Below are 23,507 nucleotides of genomic sequence, written 5' to 3'. Positions count from 1 at the left end.
ATGCAGACTGTCTTTCTTACATTGGGCTCTCTCCAACCCTAGCTAGTGCCCCAGCACCACGAGATGCAGGCAGTGGGGAAGTGTCTCTTGCCACCCAGAAGTCAGCAATGAAGGACAGACCAGATTGTCCTGTTCTCTCTGTAAAGCAGGGACAATGAACATTTATAATGTCTTTGCAGGCAGGCTCTCCTCCTGGGGGAAAAGGGGGTTTCAGGGGCTGGACACAGGTAACACTGCAGCTTTTTTGGACAGAAATTCCCAATGAGTGGCGGGGGTGGGAGGGGAAGCGTTGAAAATCTTACACAAAGTTCTTATACCCTCCCCATGACAAAGCAAAGAACACTCTCAGCCCTTAGAGTTGAGTAGTCAACACCAAAGAAAAGTACCAGGCATGTCTAGCATTCCTGACCATTTAGTTTGGACCGACACCTGCAGACAGGAAGGCGCAGACAGTCTGAACGAAGAGAAGACAATAGCAACTCATCTATTTGCTTCTGGCATTTTTTACTTCGTTCCATTATTTATTTACAATCGGCCGGAAAACTTCACTCCCACTCAGAGGTCTTGGGCATGTCAAGAGATCAGGCTCTTTGAGAAATGTAATCGTTCAACATGCAGAACAGCCAATTTGCTCACCCTTAAACTCACCAGGGTTGCGCAGTAAAATATTAACATCGATGTGTTGCAGTAATATGGCTGGGCCTTACCTGGCCTTGGTCTGTACAAAGGCAAAGATCCTGCTCTGAAGAGTCCGAAACCTTTCTTTCAGACAGAACACTGATTTTTTTTTTTTTTTTTTTTTTTTTTTTGAGTGATTTGAAAGAGAAAAGTACCTAAAAGTGAACCCTGGGCTACACAGCAGTTGCCTGCTAGCACTGAGCATCCCCTCACCCCCCAGGCGTGGCTGTCCCTGACAGGCCTCAGAGCAGGTCACAGGCTGGTCCCCCTCAGCTTGCTTTCTCTTGAGGGAAGATTTTTCAAGACAAGACCAACATCATCAGGAAACTGATAAGCAGAGCAGGCAGGAGGTGGAGCGTCATGGCCACAGCACCCAGAGAGGCTGAGGATGGTGCTAGAAGAAAAAGAGGGGGCATCAGTGCAAAGAAATCAATGATTGAACCGTTCCCCCATGGGGAAGAACAGCTCTTTATGCCACATCCATGGAAGATCTTTGGCTTTCTGACTAGGGCTTTCTAACTGGTAAATAGCCACCCCTAATAGGAGCACCAAGTCATAGCCCAAATCCAACACACAGCAGAGAAGGAAGCTCTGGAAGTGCTCGCTCAGCTGAGATGTTCAGCCAGCGAGGATGCTCTCAGTGGGATTACAGGATTGCTTCTCATCTTGGACCCGGAATTTGCTCTGCAAGGCTTAAGGCTCCTTGGCAGAACTGAACTTTCTGCCCCCTTGATGCCGGGAGGTGAAGGGCGGAGGTGAGCACTGCCCAATCTGTTTTACTGGGGCTGGGCGGATGGGTAGCAACAAGTGCCGCTGGAAGGGGTCCGCAGTAGCCCAGATCAACAGTGTCTGCTCTCTCGGCACAAAAGCAGCAGGACTTCCCAGGGCCTTGGCACAAGCACTGCTGAGAGCAGGAGCAGAGCTGTTTGGCAGCGCTGCCCAAGGCCACCGCTTGCTTGAGCGAGGCCCTGACTCAGGGCCCTGGGAGCTACATCAGCTGGGTGCGCTCACTGCTCTTTCACAGACAACGGAAAGCACTTTGCTTCCATGAGGCAGTTCTTCTCCTTGCTGTAACCCAAAAATAAGTATTTAAAGCACAACAATCAGAGGTCCTAACATACTACGTACTCTGAAATTCGGGTTTGACAATGTTCATGTAACCTTCTTGTGTTCCCCCAGTGAGCCCAACATGCAGTTTATCCAGTTCTGATTGTTTCTGCGTTTGGACCCACTCCCAGATGGGAGACTTGTTCTGCCATTTCTTCAGATCTCCAAGATTCACCCCCAGCAAGCCCTGAACCTCAGAAGGTGTCAGGCTCTAGGAGAAATCAAAGAGCAAGAATTACGGATGTAAATGCAGGAATGGAAACAATACCTCTGACAGAGGAACCGATGAGGTTTCTATTAGCAGAAGCGTGAAGAACAAGGAAGACAAATTTCTGGTGAGTGGTTTCAGTTGGGACACTCTTGCCTTAGGTTAGGGGAACGAACACAATGGTTCCTCAAAGCCTGTTTCTGTTGTCCTCTGATGACAAGTCTCCTACACCCAAGTGGGGGCCCCAGTCCCTGCCCAAATCACTGGGCTTTCTTCCAAAATTGATGATATTACTGCTACCACTCTTATTAAAAGATTTGTCACATAGCTGTGGACTGTAGTCTAGTGGACGGCTGTCCTCTGCTCCTGCCACTACTGCTATGAGACCTTGCTCTAAAGAAATTCCCCAGTAAGACTGGCTAAGCATCCCTGTATGACTCCAATTTACATTTTTAAAGAAGTTTCAGGCCAGTTCTCCACTTTCTACTGGTCTAGCATCATTCTGAAGTTGATGGAATGACTCCTGATTTACACCAATGGACAATGCAACCAAACCCAAGTACTTAGCATGATACAAATGCAAGGAGTCAAATAATTTCAAGATTCAGCTCACCATCAAAGAGTCTCTCCTTAACTTTGCGAAAGTACTAACTTCCATGTTCACGTTGTCCTTGCTTAGAGCTCTGAGATCCACACCAGGAGCACCCCCTGGGACCCAAAAGAGAAAGTATATCAATGCATGGAGGACAGCCCTCAAATGAGCAGTATTGTGTATCTGTATAAGCTGAAGCTATAATGACGTCTCCAAAAGTTATTAGGCTGGGGGTGCTGAGTGAGTTCCAACTGCAAAATATATGGATGCTACCTCATTTTGCTGGGAGGTATTATTATATTGGCCATTAAACCAATCTGTGACAATGCCAGACGCTAGACAGAGGGGTAAGAAGAGTTTGCTCAGGCTGTGAATAAATTCTTGGCTTAACAGGGGAAGAGGGGGAAATCTATGTTTTCTGACATGGAGAACGGCTGTGAGATAAGCATTAAGCATTAGCAGCTTGATTTCTTGCGGATCTAACAGATCTTACCCATTCCAGAAGTCATGAGTTTGATTTTCCCTGTGATAGTCTGACAATTGATTTGGGCAACTTTAAGTCAGGTACAGAATCTTTCAAGAATATTTTATGCCATCTACAAGTCGGAAGAGACCCAAACTCTCCAAAACTTTTAACAACTTGGCTTTGAAAATTCCCACATCTTAGATGGTATTTGATACCTATTCAGTTCTGGCTAAGACCTCTCTCTTTCCCCATAACATACTATTCTTTTACATACCTAGATATGGTTCAATAAGCTCATAGTAAGCAGGTGAATACCGCTGGTCTGAGAAAGCATGTTTTGCTTTAGCATATAACATGTCTTTTGTAACTTGTGAACAGGCTGAAGGATTCAGAGATGCCAGTCTGCAGAAAAACAAAGATTTAAGGAGAGAAAAGTTTTTATCTTCAACCTGAACAAATTTTGAACTATTCTGAGTATCCCTCTGCGATTCTCTACATAGGACAGGTTACCCCCTCTCCCCAGTAGATAGAAGAGGTATAGAGAGAAGCTAAGCAAAAAAAAAAAAAAAAGGCTCAGTCTCCTGCTCAAAATGGTAGGTCTTCTAAGTTATGATGGCTCTGATGGTGCATGATAAGTTTATGTATTTGCAAAGACAGATTTATTTAATTAATTTCATTTAGCAGTCTTTCAAAGGTATTGAAATTAAATTTCCTTAACACTCTTTTGCCTCTAGATAAAAGCACACATGCAGACCATATCTGTTGTCAGCTGAGGTGCAATAAAGAGAGTTTGATTGCAAATCTGAGCCCTTCCTGGCAGGATGGAGAACAGCAGGCTTTTAAACATGGACACAGAGCAGGTACGCTAAGTTGCTTCCTAGATTTCCTTTCACTGAGTGGAGAGAAAAGGAAACCGCACTTGTTGATGGCAAAGCGCTTTTGCAAGAAGCCAAGAGCATCACAATGTTTGACTCACCTCAAGGTGCTGGAGTCTATCATATTCAACTCAACTACATTTAGAAGGCACACGTATTTCGTACCAATTGCGTTCAGTGCAGTGGCATTCAAGGCATTTCCCAATTCAACATATCGTTTAATTATTGCAGAAGCCTAGAAACATATTTAATTTTTTCAAAAGTTAACTTGAATCAGAATTTACGTTTTCATCTTCAAAAGAAAAACAAAGCAATAATTACAAAAATAAAATTGAATCATTTCAGATCTATTTGTTTGGACCTCAAGGATGGGCCAATCACCTCTGAACCCACTAAGCTAGTCCTAAACCAGCAGCTCCCAAACCACGAAGCAAACATGGACAGGAAAGCAAACCCAAATCCTCACCTGATCATCAGAGGGCTCATTTTTTAGCAAGACAGCCAGCACGTCAGCTGAAGTTATCTTCCATTTGGAAATGTCCTCAGGGGTGACAAAAGAAATGAGAGGGCCAAGTTCGGGGAGCAGATTTGCAGGATACCCATCAGGATATGTCTGTGGAAAAACCTTGTTATTGCCAAGAACACTCATTATCATGCCTGTGCTTATGAACGTATGCTCTTTGCAAAATTAATGTGGAAAAGGCTAAAAGGTCTGCAAGGAATAAGAAACCACAGCCAGTGAGATTCCAACTCCATGAGCCCATCTGTCCTTCTGCTTGATAGCTCAGGCAAGCAGGCCCCAGGGGAAGGAACAAAACTTGAAACACTGAACTGACTCAACATGGACCTGAGTGGGCAGTAATGCCTTGCAGTGGTGAAGGCTGATCAAATACTGGGCTTCCCTAGCAGCAGCACAGCCAGCAGGGCAAGGGAAGCGATTATTCCCCTCCGTTTGGCTGGCACTTGCGAGACCCCATCTGGATACTATGTCCAGTTTTGGGCTCCCTGGTACAAGAAAGACTTTGACAAAGTCTAGCAAAGACTAGCAAGTCTAGCAGAGGGCCACGCTGGTCAGGGACGGGGCAGAAGCACACAACACACAAAGTGGAGCAGTGGGACTGAGGGAGCTGGGTTTTTTAGTCTGAAGAAGAAAAGACTAGGCGAGGATTTTATTACTGTCTTCGACTATCTAATGGGATATTATAGGGAGGACGGAGCCACACTCTTCTCAGAGGTGCACAGCAAAAGGATAAGGGCTAACAGGCAATGAAAATTCTGACTAGATATTAATACATATTTTCACAGTAAAGGTGGTCAAACATTGGAAGAGGAACCCAGAGATATGGTGGAGCCTCAGTCCATAGAGGTACTTAAACTCAACTGGACAAATCCCTGAGCAATCTCATCAGTAGATAATTTGACATTCTTCAGCCTGGCATTACCTCATCCAGATTCCTCTTCAGCACAGCTAATTGCTGAATACTGAAGGGGTAGGTCAGTATCTGAGAGGTGTAATTCTCCAGAGTGACATTCTTCAGGCAAGCATGTAACTCCTCAGGTGTGTAGTAAATAGGCATCAAGTCATCGTTAAGAACCATCTCTGTTATCTGCTTCTCAGGTGGGCAACCTGTTGAAGCAATTATCGAATGTGCTCAGTGTTAAATCCTTTTGCTTCAAGCTTTGAATGCTCCCTTGCTGGAGATGGATAGGTATGCAATCATAGTCCCACCCTCCTCATGCGTGACCTACCACCAAGTGTTTCATAGTTCAACTCAGACATATTCAGGGAGACCCACAAGCACTAGGGCAACCCTGATACCAGGGGGAATGCTGCCATTATGGATCAGAGAAAGCTCCCATACCATCAGCACGCTTATGCCTAGTAGGCAGGAGTTCTTCGACAATGGTGGCCAGCTGTTTCCTTGACAGAGGTGAATCGTGTGCAAAGTTTTTCAGCCAAAGAGTTAAAGCATTCTGCAAAGGAAACATTTCATCGGGGGATGTCGCAGTCTTGGGTGTATCACCAGCATAAGAAGTTGCTACTCACACAGACAAGAAACTTCATTGTTAACCTGCTGCTATAAGCCTAGAGACCTTTCCTTGGTTAGCCAAAGGCAAATTTCTAAATGCTTAAACTCTATCATATCCCACGCCCCATAAACAATTTCACCTCCTCACAAAGCACTGTAAATAGTTAATACTGCTTTCCACCTCTGGTACTCTTCTGACCATTACAGGAAGAGGATGACAGCGATCTAGATTTGCAGTTCCAAGCTGTCAGCTTGATCAACCCTCACTTCTCATAGACCATCCATCCCCTTTGGCACCACACTTTTAGATGAAGACACTACTGAAAATATACTGGCTGAACAACTCCCATCATACTACTTCTGTACTGCAGGACCTAGGAGTGCTTCCCAAACTCCCCACACCCCTACGTATAACCCACCTTGGGGATCTTCTGCAAGATGCTGTGATCAAATACAGGAATCAATCCACTGAGCTCATTCAAGGTAAAAGCTGACCATACTCCAGGAGGCCTGCATACAAAAGTCAGCAAAAATAAACAAAAAACCAAAACAAAACAAAACCCCCAAACCAACAACAAACCCACCCCCCCCCCCCAAGCTGCCAGGATTATGTCCTTGTAACATTTGAAGTTAAGAAAATAACAAGATTTAAATCCTAAAACTTCTTGATCACTTCCTGTTACACAAAACTTCATTCCACCAGAGCTGGAGCAATTGTTAGTAACATGAAAAAGGGCAGCTGGATAGAAAAATGGCATTTAACAAATACATTATTTTCTTAAGCATGAAACCCAAAGAATACCTGTTGCTTACTATCGCCCAATTCAGTGCCAAGATCTCAGGGCCCTTGACACAAGAAGGGAAAATGTTTTGCCTCCCTGGACAATGACTGTTAGATATAGGCAGGGATTTATCAAGCATCTGTCCATTTGACAGGCAGAAACAGAATGTTTTCTGAAAGTCAGTGGCTGACAAACAGCTAGAGCCCGCCTGTGTTCATCAGGACAGTCTCAGAGAAGTTTGATTAATGAAAAACAGACCAGAAGAAAAGCTTTTATAACTAGAGCAGGTGAGACACAGAAACGACAATATATTTTTCAGTCGAATTCCAGCCAAACTTTTCAGCTGAAAGAAGTTCAAATAAAACAGTGTAAAAGGCCCAATGTGAAATTCAAAAGCAATGAATTATTTAAGTTTTTGATCAAGTTGGCTGGCTGGAGTTCACTCAGGTCTTAACAGGACAATGGTTTGTTTAAGGGAACTGTTTTGCTGATGCCCAGAAGAAAAATTCATACCCAAATGTAGTGTTACCACTGCTGATGACACTCCTAATAGCCTCTTCTTGATCAGGCAGGAAAGATTCACACTGGCTTAATTGCTTCAGCAACTTCCCACCAGAACTTCTAATGTATTCTCCACCCAGGTCACAGACCAGACGTCCCAGAATCTCTGCATTTTCCTCATTGACTCGTGTGCCAGGAATTTTCTGAAGTAATACAAGACAGAGGTATTAAATAGAACTGGATGCCACTGCAAAAGAGCATTCTTGAACTCAAGTTGTCCCCAGCCTTGTGTCCCCTTGCTACATACCAAACATGCTAAAGCCTCCAAGAGCAGTTCTTTCCGCTGAGATGACTCTCTTTGCAGAACATCAAGATTTGCTTTCCCGATATTAGCAAAGTACTGCCTACAGCTTCCTGTCGCTGCATAGTCTGAAGGACTAGAAAGACAAATACTCCATGAATTCCAGTGAATAATATCAAACAGTTGGTCAGGTTCATGGCTGTTCAACATATACTGTGTCCAATATAGCATCTTCCACATCCGCAGACTAAATTCTATGCAGTTGTTCTTCCCAAAGATCCTAGTCCACATTTTTTAAGAATCCATTTTCACCTTAAGGAATCTATTGTGAGACTCAGCTTAAAATTGTTCAAGATTCGGATACAGAACCACAGTGGGTAGCTACTGGAAAAAAGAAATCCACTCTACTGTCTGTTTTCTTTGATGTTGTAAGGGAAAACCACATTCACAGAGGCCAAAAAGTACTAAAACCACATAGTGGTTTCATATCCAAACAGATATATTTAAAAAAAGCTTCATACTGTTTAGATTAATATGGTGGATGGCTGAATCTGAAAGGACTGTAAAACCCTTTTGAAAGCTTTCTGCAATCTGATTTTTTTTTCTCCCCTGTAAGGAGGCCTGAACAAGTTCGAAATATAAATCAAACATGAAGTAGTCATTACCAGCTAGGTTATAAAGTAATAACTCTTTTTCCCACTAAGGCAACAACATGAAAACCATAGCACAGTTACCTTAAAAACAGCAACAGGTCTTTAGGATAGCTATCTAAATCCTTGGGAATCCCATGCAGTGTCACCATCTTTACTAAGCAACTCAGCTGAAAGGACACCACAGTTTACATCAACAAAAGAAAACAGCATGAAAACATAACAAAAAATAAAATAAATATAGATTTTACTCTGCTTCTCCAAAGTAAGGGGGGGGGGGGGGGGGGAAGACAGAAATCAGAGGTTTTGGTTCCTGAGAAATGAAGCCAACTGGGTTTTGACTTCTCCTCTCTTCAGGAAAATTCAGAACTGTGGGATGGAGACCCAGGACCAGTTACATTTGTTCTAGTCTCTTAAGCTGAAAGTGTTTTTGTTCTTGCTGAACAATCCTCATTGCTATCTTCATGACAACATCAAACATGGCATTTTGAAATACGGGAACTGACCTGGTCTTCTCCTAGCTTGACATTCTTCTTCTTCATGACTTTGGCCAGCTCCTGAAATCGTTCTGCTTCCACCTCATTGGCAGCTCCACATGTGAAGCCTTGGAGGACTGACTGGGAAAGCCTGAACATTTGCAGAAAGCAAATCAGAGGGGCAAGGACTTCAAGAGAAAATTCACTGCTCATCTCCCACGTATATAACGACAAATACAGCAAGCATAAACCTCCCCCAGTCTCAAAGCTTAATGCTCTCCAAACTCCATCCCTTCAAAACTGCTAGTCTTGACCTATGCAGCAGATCAAGAAGCCATCACTGGTCAAATAAACATGACCTAGAGACTCGTACTGGAAGTAGAAATGCAGGGACCTCCACCCCAAGTAGTATTGCTGTGTCCTGATTTACAAGATCAGTCTCCTCCCTGTGCTTTCAGTACGTACCACATGTTGAAAGTGAAATGGAATTGTGCAGATCCTCATCACTGAACATAATTTTCATAGCCTGGGAGAGCTCAAGTAGAAATTCTTAAGATTTTAATTGCTTTCTATATGGAAAGACTTCTGTTGTGAAATCAGCAGGACACTGATGTCAACTCCATTGCTTTTCCAGAAATATATCATGGTTTTCATAATTTTTCATCTCAGATACGAGAGCTGACAAAAGACATATCAGCCCCGCTACATTTAATCCCTGGAATAGCACTGTGGAAGACTGACATATTCTCCGATTAGAAATGCCTTCCACAGAGGCAGTCAGAAGCAAGGTTCCAGGTGCAGTCTGAGCCAGCAGCATCATTTTAGAAAGCAAGTGTGGCTTATGGGTATATTTTGCAGCTGACACCCTGGTAAATCTTGATGCTACATGCCTGTGTTTGGGTTTGCATGATATTTCCCATCTGTTGCTGTGGATTGAATACGGTGCCTCTGCCAGACGTTCCAAAGGAAATACGGAAATTGCAATCAAAGCAAACACAAACGTGGAAAATGGAAGGAGAGAAGAAAAACGCTACCTGCTGAAGTCAGGTTCTCTCCTTATCACATCACTGAAAAACATGGCAGCCTGTGAAGGAAAGCCAGAGCGTCAATGGTTTGCCGTGCTCTTCTGCAACATTCACCTGTATTTTCAGACAGATTTGCAGAGCGGACTCATAGCTCTGTAGAGTCCAAGGCTAACACTGAGGGGTAAGAAGGACACAAGCCGCTAGCATATTACCTGTTCTCGGGTCCACATTTTACTGTTGAGATCCTGAATACTGGGCTTCTCTTCCCCAAAAACAAGCAATGATTTTGGAATGTAACTCGCCAGAGCATCAGGGATATATTTAACCAGGTCAGCAGGGTTGCCTACACTGGAGGAAATCTTTTTTTTAAAACAAACAAAAAAAAAAAGAAGTATCATTCAAACACTGTGGCTAAAGTAAACAAATTGCTGGAGAAGAAATGATGAACTGGAAAGAAGCCAGGCAAATTCCCCTGCTCATCATCTGGGCATTTCTTGGAGACCTAACACTATGAAATATTTCCTGTTTGACATAGTCATCAGAATAGGAGAGCTGCTTGGAGCTAATACTTGGGGTCCTGATGAATGGGAACGATTTGGTCTCTCATCGGTTTCCTACCTCCTGGCTTTATGCCCAAAAAATGTTTAACCGGCCAGAAAGGAGGGACATATCTTTCCTCTCTGCCAACCCAAACAATGTCTCAACTTGCCAAAGGCACACTGCAGAACAATCCTGTGGTGAATGAGACGTTATTTCCCTAATGCTTCACACAGAGCCCTAGCAGGCCCACTGCCCCAGGACATGCTATAAGCAGGGCCTCTGGTACCAAACACAGGTCAGAGTCTTTCCTACGAGAGGGAGGATAAATAACAACAAGCTCGAATGCTACACGTGCAACTTGAAGGCTAAAGTCATGGCAAGAAAAAAGGCAAAGAGGCGTCCAAATCCTACACAGTCACATGGGGGGGGATGAAATAGCGCATTGCTGAAGGATCAGTCTACCCTAAAAGGGAACTTCTAAGCCGCCTTCACTTCTCACATGTTCTCACTCCAAACCATGACAACATCCTTTCTCTGAGAGCATCTTTTCAAGTCAGTGGGGAGTAGTTTCTAGGACCACGCCATCAAACAACTTTCTTCTGCCCTTGTTCCCAAGAGGCTCGGCAGGACATGCTGGCTGGCAGCCAAGGACATCTACACAGGCACAGTGATAGGGACTTGAGATGTTTCTTCTGCTGCACCACTCTGTTTAGCAATGACAAATACCCCCAAGGGAATGCTGTCTGGGTGTGCAGGTGTGTGTCAATGCCTGGCCCCGGGTAACCAGTGTTCTTAAGCTGTGAGTCACTGGAGCTTTGCTAATTTATGACGCCTGAAGAGAAAAAACAACTTCACCTTTTCCACAAATGTCTTTTTCAGAGCAGAGGGCAGGGTCACCATTTGCTGAACAAACTCAGGCAACTTAATGGCTTCCAAGATCACTTCTGGAGACAGACTTTGAAGTGTGCTGCTGTTGAGGCCAGCCACCAAGCTCCCTAGCTTTGCCAGACTCCGTCCATCCGGGATCTGAAAGGTAATGCACGCAGGCATGAGTACATGAAGGGCCAAACATCATTTGCTGGCAGCCAGCCGTACCAGGTGTGAGGTGCATTTGCGGACCTTCTCCTTTGTACCTGATAGCCAGAGCTGAACAGTCTGTTGATAATAGCGCTGGACTGCTCAGCGTTCCAGCCACGAACTTCACCCAGGGCAGGAATAGATTCTTCAAGGTCTTTATCACTGATGCTGTTTTCGATGTCGGAAATGGACAGCCCAACTGCAGCCTGGCCCAACGCACGCAGGACTGCAGGAGGGAAATGCTCAAAGTTTCTCACCAAAGAGGATGCAACCTGAAAAGGTCCCACACAGACAGAAAAGAAAGTCAGAGGAGCAATGATGTGAGCCTATTGGATCCTACAGCCTTTGGATGTCTTAAATCACCAGACTTTCTGCCTCAAACTTGTGTGATGAAGCCTGTTGATGGACTGCCTCCGCCCACTGAGAATTTTCAGATTATGAAACACCAGCCAGACACCACAATAAAAAAAAAAAGCAAGGTGACCCACAGGAGTGTACACAAGAGGAGGCATGAGAGTTGAATCCTCAACCCTCACAAATTTTGTCTAAGTGAATGAAGAGCTGAGTCGTGGGGCTGGACAGGAGATTACCTGCCGTTCCTCTGTTGTCAGGGAGGAGGGAGCTCCCTCTCTAGTTATTCCTCTGTGTGTCAGGTTCAACGGGCAGTTCTTACTGATCCTCTGGGCCAAGCTCAAAGCGTCATCTCTGCTCAGGTTGCTCACTGCTGAAGGGCTCAGGTAGCAAACAAATCTGTCTGGGAGACTGCAGGTGGGAGACAAGGAGGAGAGGTTGCCAGTATGATAGACAGTGGCTCTGTCAGATCTTTCCTCTTTTTCCAAAGGATGCTCTTTTCCAGTGCACGTTTCCCCTGATTCATTTTAGTTCTGACAATGCCGATGCTCCTGTTTACAGAGAGCACTGCTGCATCATGCAAAACTGCAAAAACACGCAAGATGCGCTGTTGGTCATTAATTGGTGGCTGGCACTGCATGACAGTCATTTCCCAAGATTTGGAACTTGTGGTCTGGCCCTCCCTAAGATCAAGTGCAATGCAATTACTGGAGGAACAGAAAAATGCGTTCAAGGTTTCATGGAAGCAGCCATCAGAATCACCACTCAGCAAACTTTTGCTAAGTCACAGTACCATGCTAAACCATAAGTCAGGTAGGAAGTCAGGTCAGGTCCTGTACCTCGATAAGGGAAAACCAGGTCCAGAGGTCAGTAGCGAGGTATAGTACACAGCCGTCTCCCGGAGCAAGGTGAGGTTGCTGATCATCTGTATATTGACTGGATCCCTGGCAAATTTTTGAAGCTGAAGGTGTTGACATGGGGAAAAAAAAAAAAAAACAACAAAAAATAATTTAGATGGATACTTTAATCCTGACAGTCACTTGGGACAGCTTGAACAAACCTAATTTCAAGCAATAAGGGTTTTTTCACCTGGCTTTAAAGTTGTGAGGAAATTTATTTTTTGTTTTCAAGTAATACACTGGGACCTTGTTTTATTTCCCTTTGCACTCCAAGGGCATGGTAAGCCTCTCACTCTATGATTGCTGTAAGGCACAAAGGTGGGAGAGCTGCTAAAGGACGAAGCCCTGCCCCTACAGCACTGCTCACATGTGCAGGCCTGGTACAGTCATTTGCTAAATTAGGCCCAGACATTGGTCCAGTCTTGAGTTAAAGTTTGGGTTTCCTCCTCTTACTGACTCCGGTTTGTTTTCTGCAGAATTACCCATGTGAAACCAACTTCTGTGCAAGTGCCTCTTATCACAAGAAATCACGATGGGGGGGGAAAAGAACTGATGTGACTGTTCACCATAAACAAACAAGAGAAATATTCCTCCTAGCAGCATCTCCATGAATTTTGGTCAGGGCAGGAATGCCTCCCAGGCACAGAGTATTTTGCACATGGCAGGTTCTTCATCACCGTGACGAGCCCACACTTACTGTTGGTTCATCACCAAAAAGCTGCAGGTCTCCAACAGTAGCATGCTCCAAAAAGGATCCAAGATAATTTTCAAACCAAGCAGTGGAATTCAGACCTGGAACGGCTGCACTGTAGCATTTCTGGTTCGATCCTGCAAAACAGGCAGAAATCATAAAACTACAGACTTGCACTGTATCAGGAAATTAGTGGAGATCGGAGATTTCCGAATGCGGAACAGGCTTCAGTCTATCAGAGAACCCAGTCAGCAGAGAGCTCCCTAAGTGCCTCTGATCACACATTATGCTCAAACCCATGTGTTTGTGCATTCAGATTACAAATGCATGTGGGACAGGACAGATGTCTCATTCTTTCACAGCCCTCCAAATATTTCATCACCGGTCTCTTTCTTCCTCCCTTCAAATCTGCCAAAAACTTTTTGCAGGACATTAAATTTTTGCATGCAAGCTACTGCCTGGAGACAGGGGAGCGTCTTACCTGGGTCCCCTTTCTGAGCTAACTTCTGAGCTGAATTCTTTAGCTCTCAGAATCAAACCCTGCACCATTCTTTCACAACAAAAGCTGTAAATGCCATTTGCACAGGATGTAAGTCAGCATAGGGCTGACTGTGCTGACTTATAAAAATCCTGGATTAATAAAGCCTTCAGGCAGCGAAATTATTCCCGATACCACTTATCACTGTCATATTCCCAGCCTATTTCCATTGAAGAGGATGGAATACAAATTCACAAAAAAATCTGTGAAGCCTCAGCCCTGTAACAGATTGCAGCTAATGCTGTAGCATACATCAGTGGCTTAAAGCATTCTGTTGTCTCTTAAAGAAAATCAAGGCATTTACCATCCTGGATGAGATAGTATTTGATCCCAGTGTAAAGATTCCTCTGTTCTTCCACTGGAAGGTCAGAATATATGTCATTCAGGGCAGCGACTCTAAAGATGGATAAGAAAGGCAGCCATCTCAAACACAGATGAAATCAGACCTGGCAGGGTTGAATTCTCACAGAAACAGCTGTTACTTGAAGACTGATATTATCAATCACATCCCTTTTCAAAAGCTGCCAATGTGACTTCCCTTCACAACAAGCCCCCACGATCATCTGGGGGCTGCGCTGCCAATCCTGCAATACTGCTTTGGAAATGCAGTGCTAGCAGGGTCGTTACACACGCATTGACTGATGCAGAGGACCAGTTACAGGTCAGCAGGTGCGTTACAAAGCCTTGGAGAGAGCTTCTCGGAGACCCTGCCTGGGCCTCCATCAGTTCACAGTGCTTACAGGGTTTAGCCCCTTGCTTTGGGAGGCTGGAGTATGGGCCCCTTTCCTATCTCAGCAACACGGGACTGAAACAATGTTTGTGTTCAGCACTTACATCATCTGAAATGTCTCACACAGCACGTTTTTGGCACGGAGGCAAGCAAAGACCTTGGGTTTGACCAGGAATGGCTGAAGCCCCTCATGGACCCACTGAGACAGAACAGATGGGCTGTCAATATCAGGTACTTGCAACATCTTCTCCCACAGGCCATTAAAGAAGATCATGTTCCACTCGAGAGAAAGAGGCACATGAGAAAACTGCAGGCAAGAGACAAGAAGAAACACATGAATTCAAGTGAATATGGACTTCTAAACAAACACTAACATAAATCCATGTGAATCTGAACGTTATGAACAGAATTACCCCAGCAATAATCCCTTCTCTGGTAATGTTAATTAATGCCTTCCATTGGCATTAATGTTACAGGTGAACAAATAATTGGATATGTGATACCCACCCGCTGGCTGAACATAGTCAGAGCAGCTAAAAGCTTCTTCACATCATATTTGGAAAAGAACAGAACGGAGTATTCCGGATCCATAGCACTGGCAGGGTTAGGGGTAAGGCAAGAATATAAGGATATGAGGAAATCATCCTGAAGGTCCTGGAGCCAAGCGCTCTGAAAATGAAAAGGGAAATCCATGTAGAGATAATAAAAGGTATGTCATATTTAGAGATGCTGCAGTATGCAATCTCCTTCAGGTCTACCTCACTACCTCACCTACACGTGAGCATTCAGCACTGTAAGGTGATTAAACCTGTGGACAGAAGAGTCAGAAGAAAGTCCAACTTACACTGACTTGAAGCAAGTCTAAACTTACTCAGTTCCAAATGCTGGATCCTTCTGTTACCTAATCTGTGCTCCCCCCCAAGCAAAGAGTGGCTTTAAAAACTTTATTCAAAATGGTTTCCCACAAAAAAAAAAAAAAAAAAGGCCATTTGATCAAAGTGGAAACTTCCATAAGAAACCTCCTCATTTCAGAAATATTTTAGAATGAAAAAAAAAACCCCAAACAAAATCCCCACCAACAAATACCTGAAGAAATTACCTAGAAACATTTATAGGAAAATACAAATCTTTGTCAATTCAATTGCAATTAGTGGCAGCACAGCAATTTAGAGAAGGGAAGTAAATGTGAAATATTCCAGATTACATTTTCCACGCTGCAACCACTTTTTATTGTGCTCAGAAGTGGTTTACCCCAATGGACCAGCGTTACTCTCATGCAGAGATTTGTTTCAACACTATGATGCCAGTTTCTAAGAGCCAAATTGTTTTGGAAATCTCCTTTGTCCCACTTCCTCATTTGAGAGGTTTGGAAAAGACAGCATCCCCCACTTCCACAGACAGCCCCAGAAAGGCCTCCATGGTGGTGTAGCTGCTCCTGAGCCTCATGACGCAGAGCACGTGTTGCCTGGGAAGGTGACACTGCCACAGCTCAGCGCTCAGGATGGTCCCTGTGTGTTTGACCCCATCCCTTCTCTCAGTCTTGTGAGAGAAACCTCAACAACCTAGACCCCAAGCCTGCACAAAACTTTGGCCACTCCATTCACAGCCGACAGTGGGACTGCTTTTAAGATAGAAATGGCACTATTGTCAAGGAAAACAAAACACTAGCTCACGAAAAGAAGGGGACTGCCGTTACCTGTGCACAGGCGTATTGACCAAAAGTGAGGCTGCAGGGGGAAGCTTGGCCACGGGCTATCTCAAGAAGCATCTCCCGGCTGACGCTGGTGGGGAAAAAAAGCAAAGACATCACCTCCATGCCAGCTGCCCCAGACCTGCAGCAGCTGGGGGCAGAGCTGGCTGGGAGCTGGCACTCTGTTAGCAATATGTCTGCAAACACAGGCGTGGAACACAGCTGCCTGAGCCCAGGCAGTCAGTGAAAGGCGTGTGAATGCCCCTGACCACATGCTTTTATTCACTGAAGTTCTGTTCATCTGCAGCAGGGACAGCTATTAGCTACTCTCCTGTAAAGGGTCCAGCCCACCCATTAAGGAGCAGGAGCAATGCCAGGCAGCCATACCAACGAGGCACAGCCCACGTAACAAATACAGAGGAACAAACAAACAACACAGATGACGAGAATTATTTGCTGGCACCATTCAGGAGCTTGCAAGAGGGTACTTGTAAATTGTTGACCCTTAGGTAGAAGTTCAATGAAGGCTTGAAGTGGACCTGTTTGAGTCTTAGGCCCCTACCACTAGCCAAGCTAAGCTCAGCATCAATGTCAAGGCTCTCAGAGCAGTAAATCCTCACCGCATCAGGCTGGGTGACACACCAGGGACTTGCCCTGTGTTTCTTTGTCCTGCACAGGACAGAGCCCCAGGCAGGCATTTTCCCTTCATTGTTTCAATGAGCACAACTAGAACCCTCCCTGCCCACAGGCAACCCTGGGACTTTGCAGGAAGAAAAATGCTACACCTGGTTTCAGAGGCTTCCTGCTACCTGAATTCACATCCTCAACAAACCAGTACCACTCCCAAGGAAAATGTTGCCAAAATAATTTGCTGATGGTTCACGTACCTTTTCACTGAAGCGCACGCAGCAGATTCTGATTCCCCCAAAAAGAGAGAGAGACAAAGATAAAGGAACTGTGACAGGAATATGTATACAGAACCATGTCTGAATCTTCTTTATGGAGATTACTTGGTAGGAAACTCACCATTGACAGGGGAGCTGGAGCACTGCGCCAGGAGAAAGAGAGAAAAGAGATGATCTTATCATGCAGTAACAATGGTAGTACAATGTTATTTGTGATCATTGCACACAGATAAGCATGTTAGCTGCAACCATTTGTGCTTGGATCTAGCCTGAAAACACACAAGTGCCTAGATCCAGAGCTTGCATCTTGCCATGCTAGGTAGTTGCCATCTGCAAAATTCGTATCAGTACTGGCTCTGTACTTCAAACAGCTGGAACGTTCAGGGTTATGCGAGTCCTCCCATCACTCAGGCATGAGGGCCAATGGGACGGACTGTTCTCCTAATGATTTGAGTCGATGGGTGTCACCTTCATTGAACTGCCTGCTGATGTGCTTGCACTGAAGCCCTGCAAAGACCTGCAGAAGACATCCCCACTCTGCTCACTGCTTGGGACAGGAAGGGGAAGGGCACTTGCCATGCTCACCACACTGGATCTGGCTTGTAGCAATTGATTCCCATCAACGCACTGCTATCAGGAAGGGGCCCACACTGACCACCAACTCACACACGCTTTGCAAGACATGGATGACACATATTTTAAACACACGAGTTTGCCTTACCAGATATGTCCCAGCAGAAGGTGCAGCAGCTACCTGCCAACCTGGAAGACAATGTGCCGTGATTTTAGCAGCAAATCCAGGACAAAGCTCATTTCCACAGTCCAGCCCCTGTCTGGCTTAACAGACCCTGAACATCACTCATCTCACTACATTATTTTATTCCTCATTCTTGACAGTATTCCACAGAATCATTTCTGTCAGACCTTTCTGCTGTTTTCTCTCTGACTTTGTGACAGCTGACTGAGTGAGCAGACATGAGGTACTCCTCTATCCACTCCGGATCAGTCTGGCAGAGGACAGAAATGCAGTGTCTTAGATTACATGAGGGATTGCATGCATCTCTGTCCCCAAAAAGGAAAAGGCAAGGAAATGGACAGAAACAACACTCTGGGGATGGTCCTTCTCTCTAGGACTTCCTTGCCCAGTATCCCTTGTGCACCATGGCTGGCCCATGGTCACCAATCAGCCCCGGAGGCCAGGCTCACCATGCTTATACTTCCGTGATGCTTTTAGCTTTGCAGCTTCTACTTGTTTCTTACAGTGTCCCCATTATCATGTCAATTGTAGCCAAACCTGTACTGCATTTCATACATTTTTCCTGCTAAGTCCTCAACTGGATTAAAATCACCCTGTGCTGCAGAACTGCACACAACACAGCTACCACCAGTGTATGCCAGCCCTCACGCCAGTCCTGCCCGAGAGCTTGACAGGGATTTACTGAAAGAAGTCAACCTGTCACTGCTGGCTCTCGGCAGGTCTGTGCAAGCCCTCCACTTGTCTATTCCTTGTTTCCCAACTTTTTTATTGTTCCCGATGACAACCCGCATCTCCCCTGCCAATGCCATGAAGCTGGAAAGGTGGCAAAATGTAAGCTTAGGAAACCAGTAACAACATACACAGACTCAAATCTCCCTGGCATTAGTATTATTTACTTCAGATTAGGAGCCTGCCAAGCTCAGCATCCCTCTGTACAAAAAAAGGGGAAGGTAGAGACTTTCCACTAGCTTCTGACAGGACAGAACAAGTAAATGCAACAAGTACTACATGAAATGAGAGGCAGGGAGAGAGAGAAGACAATGGTTAGAGGCTTCTGCGGTTACACTGGCAGGCTGACTGTCACAATTTGCTAGCACTGAGTCACTGCACAGTTGTTTTTGTCAGTGTGTTTCTCTAACGGCGCACTTGGGACTCAGTCAGTCAGCAGTGTCACCTTCACCCATCTCCTGGGGCAGCTGTGCCTGATCTCAGCCCACAGTGAAGGCACCAGGGCCCTGCAGAGCTGCCTGCCACAGCTGTCCCTTGCCGCCCTTGCCCACCACCACACCACACGGCATGCCCAGTTTGCACCATTCTCCTCCCACCCCTTTAGCTACATCCTCTGACCCATCTCAGTGCATGGCAGACCACAGCAAGCCTGGCTGCCCTGCAGCCCAGAGTACCCCCGCTTCTCTGCAAGCCTTGTTCATCTGCTTAAGGAGTAACACAGCGCTGAAAGCTTGGCAGCTGCCTCTCAGCAGGGAGAACACCACCAACTTCAGTGACTTTGGATCAGGCACTACAGCTGACGGGAGGCTGAAGAGGCTATAGAGATCAGGCCCACCCATGTCTCATCTCCTGGACCCATGGACCAGCTAGCCCAGGGCTGGCTGAGTAGTGCCCAGCAAGCACACCGAGGTGTGGCAGAGCTCAGGTTCAGCACGGTTGCTCCATGGCTCTAAAGCATCAGTGACTCCCAGCCCTCACACCCCGCTGGGGGAAGCACAGTCAGGATTGGCGTTATCTACGAATATTTGGTCAGAAGTGACTCATGGGGGGAATGTGGAGGAGCTGAGCCCCAAAACCAAAACACAGAAGCAACCTCCTGTGGTTCCTCCACACCATATGGCTAAGGGACTGGGCTAAGCTGGCCCAGGGCAGTATCAGTAAAACCCACTGTGATATCTGGGCACAGAAATCAACAGGATGGGAGACCCTTATCACTGAACTGTGACAGGGAAGAAGAGGAGGAGGAGGAGGAGGAAGGCAGTGGCTTTCCTGGGTGTGGATGTGTTCACCAGCCCAATGACCTGCATTAGGAAGGGGATTATAAAATAGCTTGTAGGGATGGATGAGAGGAGTCCCTAATTAGTATAACAGCCTTTTTGATTACTAACTGCTACACCTTTTTAATCATTTAATTAATGGGGAACTGTCATTAAGTAAAGTAATGGGCAAAGGAAACATATCCATAGCTGGGGAAATACAGTGCTTTCCTCTAGGCCGAACATACATTAACTTTACTCCTAGAGAAAATCCCAAAAGAGTTATCAAAATCATAACCAAGAGTTCAGTGCTAGAGGCTGGCCCTGAGGCCATGCTTCCCTGCTTGCAGACAAAGCCGGCCTGTTTCCACCGTGATAATCACTTCCTGCCCACCTCAGGACTGGACCTTGGAAACACACAGCCAAGCCCTCTGGCCTCACTCTCGAAAAGCTCTTATGCATACGTTTAACTTCAAGCATGCGAATCATCCCATTGACTCAAAACAGCAGTGCTCAGAAACACCCACGCAGGGAGATGGAGGAAGAGGAAGGGTGGCTTCTCACTCTGCAAGATCAGAGAGGACCCCAACCTACCATCACAAAAATCCTCACTGTATGACAATAAATCCTTCATCTCACAACATCACAACAAAGGCTACGGACTCAGCTCGTGTCATGAACCACCTAAGATACGTGCACATCACTCTGGGAGCAATACCCTTCCGAAACATTGCTTTCACTCCCGTGCTTTGTTAGCGCACAGGCACACCAGGCTGTGGTGAAGCCTTCCATAATGGAAGGGACTGTCCCCTTCACCCACATATACTGTGCTGTTCACAGTTCACCTGCTCTCCACAGTCCCTTCTCCTCCGTGAGGGCACTTCTGTGCCACAAGATTGCTGAGCACTGCCTGGTCTCCCCACTGCTTCTTTACAAGGCCATTCCCACTGATAGTGTGGCACCACTATGCTTAGACCTCCTGTCCTTCCCTTTCAGAAACCTGGTTAGGGACTCTCAGAAACTTGTGTTTTCTTTCTTCTCTCTTTGATCCATCCCCAAAAGGGCCGTGCACGCAAGCTGTTGGATCCAAATTCTCGACAAGCTCAGCACATTTCTGATACTCTGCCTTTTCTCCATCTCCAGTTATCTAGGGCATTTACAGAAGAAGATGGTTAGATGGATGGCTAGCATGGCCCAAAGAAATGGAATGATTTCCCACAGCTGCACGCTGAGCCAGCAGCCAACATGAGAACACATTACAAAAATTACTGACCTGCCAGACTTAAAAGCAATTGCATTAAGAGTCATTAACTTTCACAAGCAACCCATGTACTTCTTCCGGACAGAGACATCCCTCCTTGTACAGGATGTTGGTAGAAAATTGCAAAAAAAAAAAAAAAAATCAATCACATTTTCATCAGGGTGTCCATAATACATTGATCAGTTTTGAACAGCAACAACTGCTTAATTAAAGAAATAAAGAAAAAAGTTATCTGTTTATTTGTTTTTCTTCCTTTAGTACTGATAACTAAGCCTACTGCAGAGAAAATGATGGTCCCTTTATTTAGCTGTTCCCCAGCTGGTAGCTCATTAGCTTGTTTGTAATGTTACAAGTTCATATTCTATTGTCATCAACATTCACTGCAAACGTGATCTCAAGTCTGATGAGGAAGGAAGACTAAAGCGCTGACACTTTCTGAAAGAAATGAAGATCCTGCTCTGGAATCCCTTACTACCAAAAAAACAGGAGGAGGGAAAGTAGGGGAATATAGAGATAATCAGATTCAGCTAAGATTATTTCTTAAGTGCTTTCCCAGAGACACCTGGATACTGCAACAAAAGGAGCAGCGAGCAGACAGCTCTGCAATGGCAGGAGGAGAATGAATTCCAATTTTGTCTTTCTACCCTGTTCGTTACAAAAACTAACATATTTTGGTTTGCAGATACAATAATAAACAAGCATAACTAAAGGCTGGGGATTTAGAGCAACCACCAAAGTAATGTTCAATGGTCTTTCAACACAATTTTCCCTTTTGAGGATTATCTCAACTAGAGCTGCTGGTAAGGAAAATCCTCCCGGGACACCCGTCACCCTCACAGTAATACTCACCAACCAAAAGGAGGAAGCCCAGCCCTGGGAGTAAAGGCGACATTTCTGCAAAGGTCTTCAGAGCGCCCATACATGCAAGGAATCACCTTATTTCAGCCAAGAAAAATCAAACATGAATAACACTTAATTTCAAAACCAAACTCGGAGTAGGAGAGTTAAAAGGTGACTGTCTTGCAAGTAAACTGACGCACGCCAACACCCTTCACAAAACCTATATGAAACTAGACCCGAAGCACACGAAAAACTATTGAGGGTCCGCTATGCCTGGGAAAGAGTTGCATGCAGACAATTCAGAGTTAGTTAAGCCAGATCCACTGCTATCAATGCCCTGAAGTCAGCAGGCTCCCCTCTGGCAGAGGAGGATAAGAGGTTGCACAACCCCGTTTGGATGGTTAACCTTGGCACTTACCTCCAAGCCGCTAGTCACCAGGCACTTAGTGTGCAGGGCTACGATCCGTAGAGGGCTGCTTTTCACTGAGAAAACCAGGGCGTGTCAAACTCTGGCTTCTCAAAACTGCATCTGAAACTACAGGATGGGTTTGGAACACTGGACACACCTATTAAGTTCTTGAGAATACAAATGTTTAGCAGTACAAATAAGTGTGTGTTATTTGTTAATGCTTGCCATTCCTAGGATACAGTAGGAAACACTGACCCTGAAGTGAGGCTGCAGGGAGTGAGCAGGATGAGAGCAGTGAATAGGTGCATTCCCTCCCTGCCCTGCGCAGGATGTGTTTGCCATTTACAGGAGGCAACAAAAATAAAGCTGTGCTCCCAGGACAAAGCTACGCTAGGACCACCTTCCTCTAGTTACTAAAGAAATGTTTCTCATCAGGAAATTTTGCTTCAGTGGAGATTGAAATGTTTGGCCCTTTTCTTGAAACTTCTGCTTACCCCAGTCGTCTCCACGTGGGAAACCCCAAAGAGAAATACATGGCAGCTCCTCTGCCGCCAGACAGGCCATTTTCAGATCACAGGTATGTCGAACTGGGAACTCTGCTCCAGGTTCAGCAAGGTCAATCAACTGAAACACAGAGCTCTCCACTCAGGACAGGAATCAGGACAGCTGAAATCAAAAAACGCAGCCCTGCAACAGGATAAAAGGCGAGGACTGGTGCAGGCAAATCCCACAGCATGGCCATCTGTCTTATTTCCTCAGTGAACCTTTGCTTGCTGAGGTGCTTAGGGGTGCTCACAGCACGCTGGCCTCATGCCAAGGTGCCCAGCATCTGCACCCAAGTGCCATGGGGGCTCTTGCATCAGCACTCACTGCAGCAGCTCGTTAGCACTCACAAGCACCACAGCAATGAGCTCACTGAGCAGGGATGTTATTATCCAATCGCTCCAGAATTGTAACCCCGGGGATCCCTGTCTCCCTATCACCAGAAGTGGCCTTTCCCTCAACAAACCTTCATTTATTTCCTTGCTGCAAAGTTCCTAGGACATAACTTTATGGGCTTTCCAATTCCTGCAGGCTGCTCTATTTTAAAAACTAAACAACGTTCTTATTAGAGAGATCACATTTGGTTTTAAGAGGTCTTTA

At 45.5% G+C, this 23,507-nt stretch overlaps 1 protein-coding gene across 4 annotated transcripts; it reads right to left on the bottom strand.

The window, feature by feature from the left end:
* Positions 1-541: 541 nt before the first annotated feature.
* On the bottom strand, positions 542-23,449 carry LOC140658936 (mesothelin-like). 4 transcript variants are annotated; one of them, XM_072878018.1, is made up of 30 exons: positions 22,859-23,449; positions 22,374-22,490; positions 21,965-22,050; positions 17,834-17,874; positions 17,234-17,255; positions 17,095-17,122; positions 16,214-16,298; positions 15,025-15,186; positions 14,622-14,824; positions 14,092-14,183; positions 13,256-13,386; positions 12,499-12,620; positions 11,899-12,070; positions 11,365-11,580; positions 11,087-11,257; positions 9,904-10,050; positions 9,701-9,750; positions 8,697-8,817; positions 8,275-8,360; positions 7,547-7,676; positions 7,252-7,442; positions 6,376-6,466; positions 5,789-5,900; positions 5,369-5,553; positions 4,393-4,539; positions 4,028-4,161; positions 3,326-3,453; positions 2,607-2,701; positions 1,807-1,996; positions 542-1,072 (listed from the first exon to the last, which is right to left on the bottom strand). In XM_072878018.1, the coding sequence occupies exons 3-30, from the start codon at positions 22,032-22,034 to the stop codon at positions 978-980; spliced, it is 3,417 nt and encodes a 1,138-aa protein (XP_072734119.1). In that variant the 5' UTR covers positions 22,035-22,050; positions 22,374-22,490; positions 22,859-23,449; the 3' UTR covers positions 542-977. The 4 variants fall into 4 exon arrangements, with proteins under 4 accessions (XP_072734119.1, XP_072734118.1, XP_072734117.1 ...); XM_072878017.1 differs by having other exon boundaries at positions 22,374-23,449; XM_072878016.1 differs by having other exon boundaries at positions 21,965-23,449.
* Between the last annotated feature and the right edge of the window lie 58 nt (positions 23,450-23,507).

The sequence above is a fragment of the Ciconia boyciana genome, chromosome 13 (assembly GCF_034638445.1).
Source record: "Ciconia boyciana chromosome 13, ASM3463844v1, whole genome shotgun sequence".
Classification (NCBI taxonomy): Eukaryota; Metazoa; Chordata; class Aves; order Ciconiiformes; family Ciconiidae; genus Ciconia; species Ciconia boyciana.
This window is presented reverse-complemented; position numbering and strand designations above follow the sequence as displayed.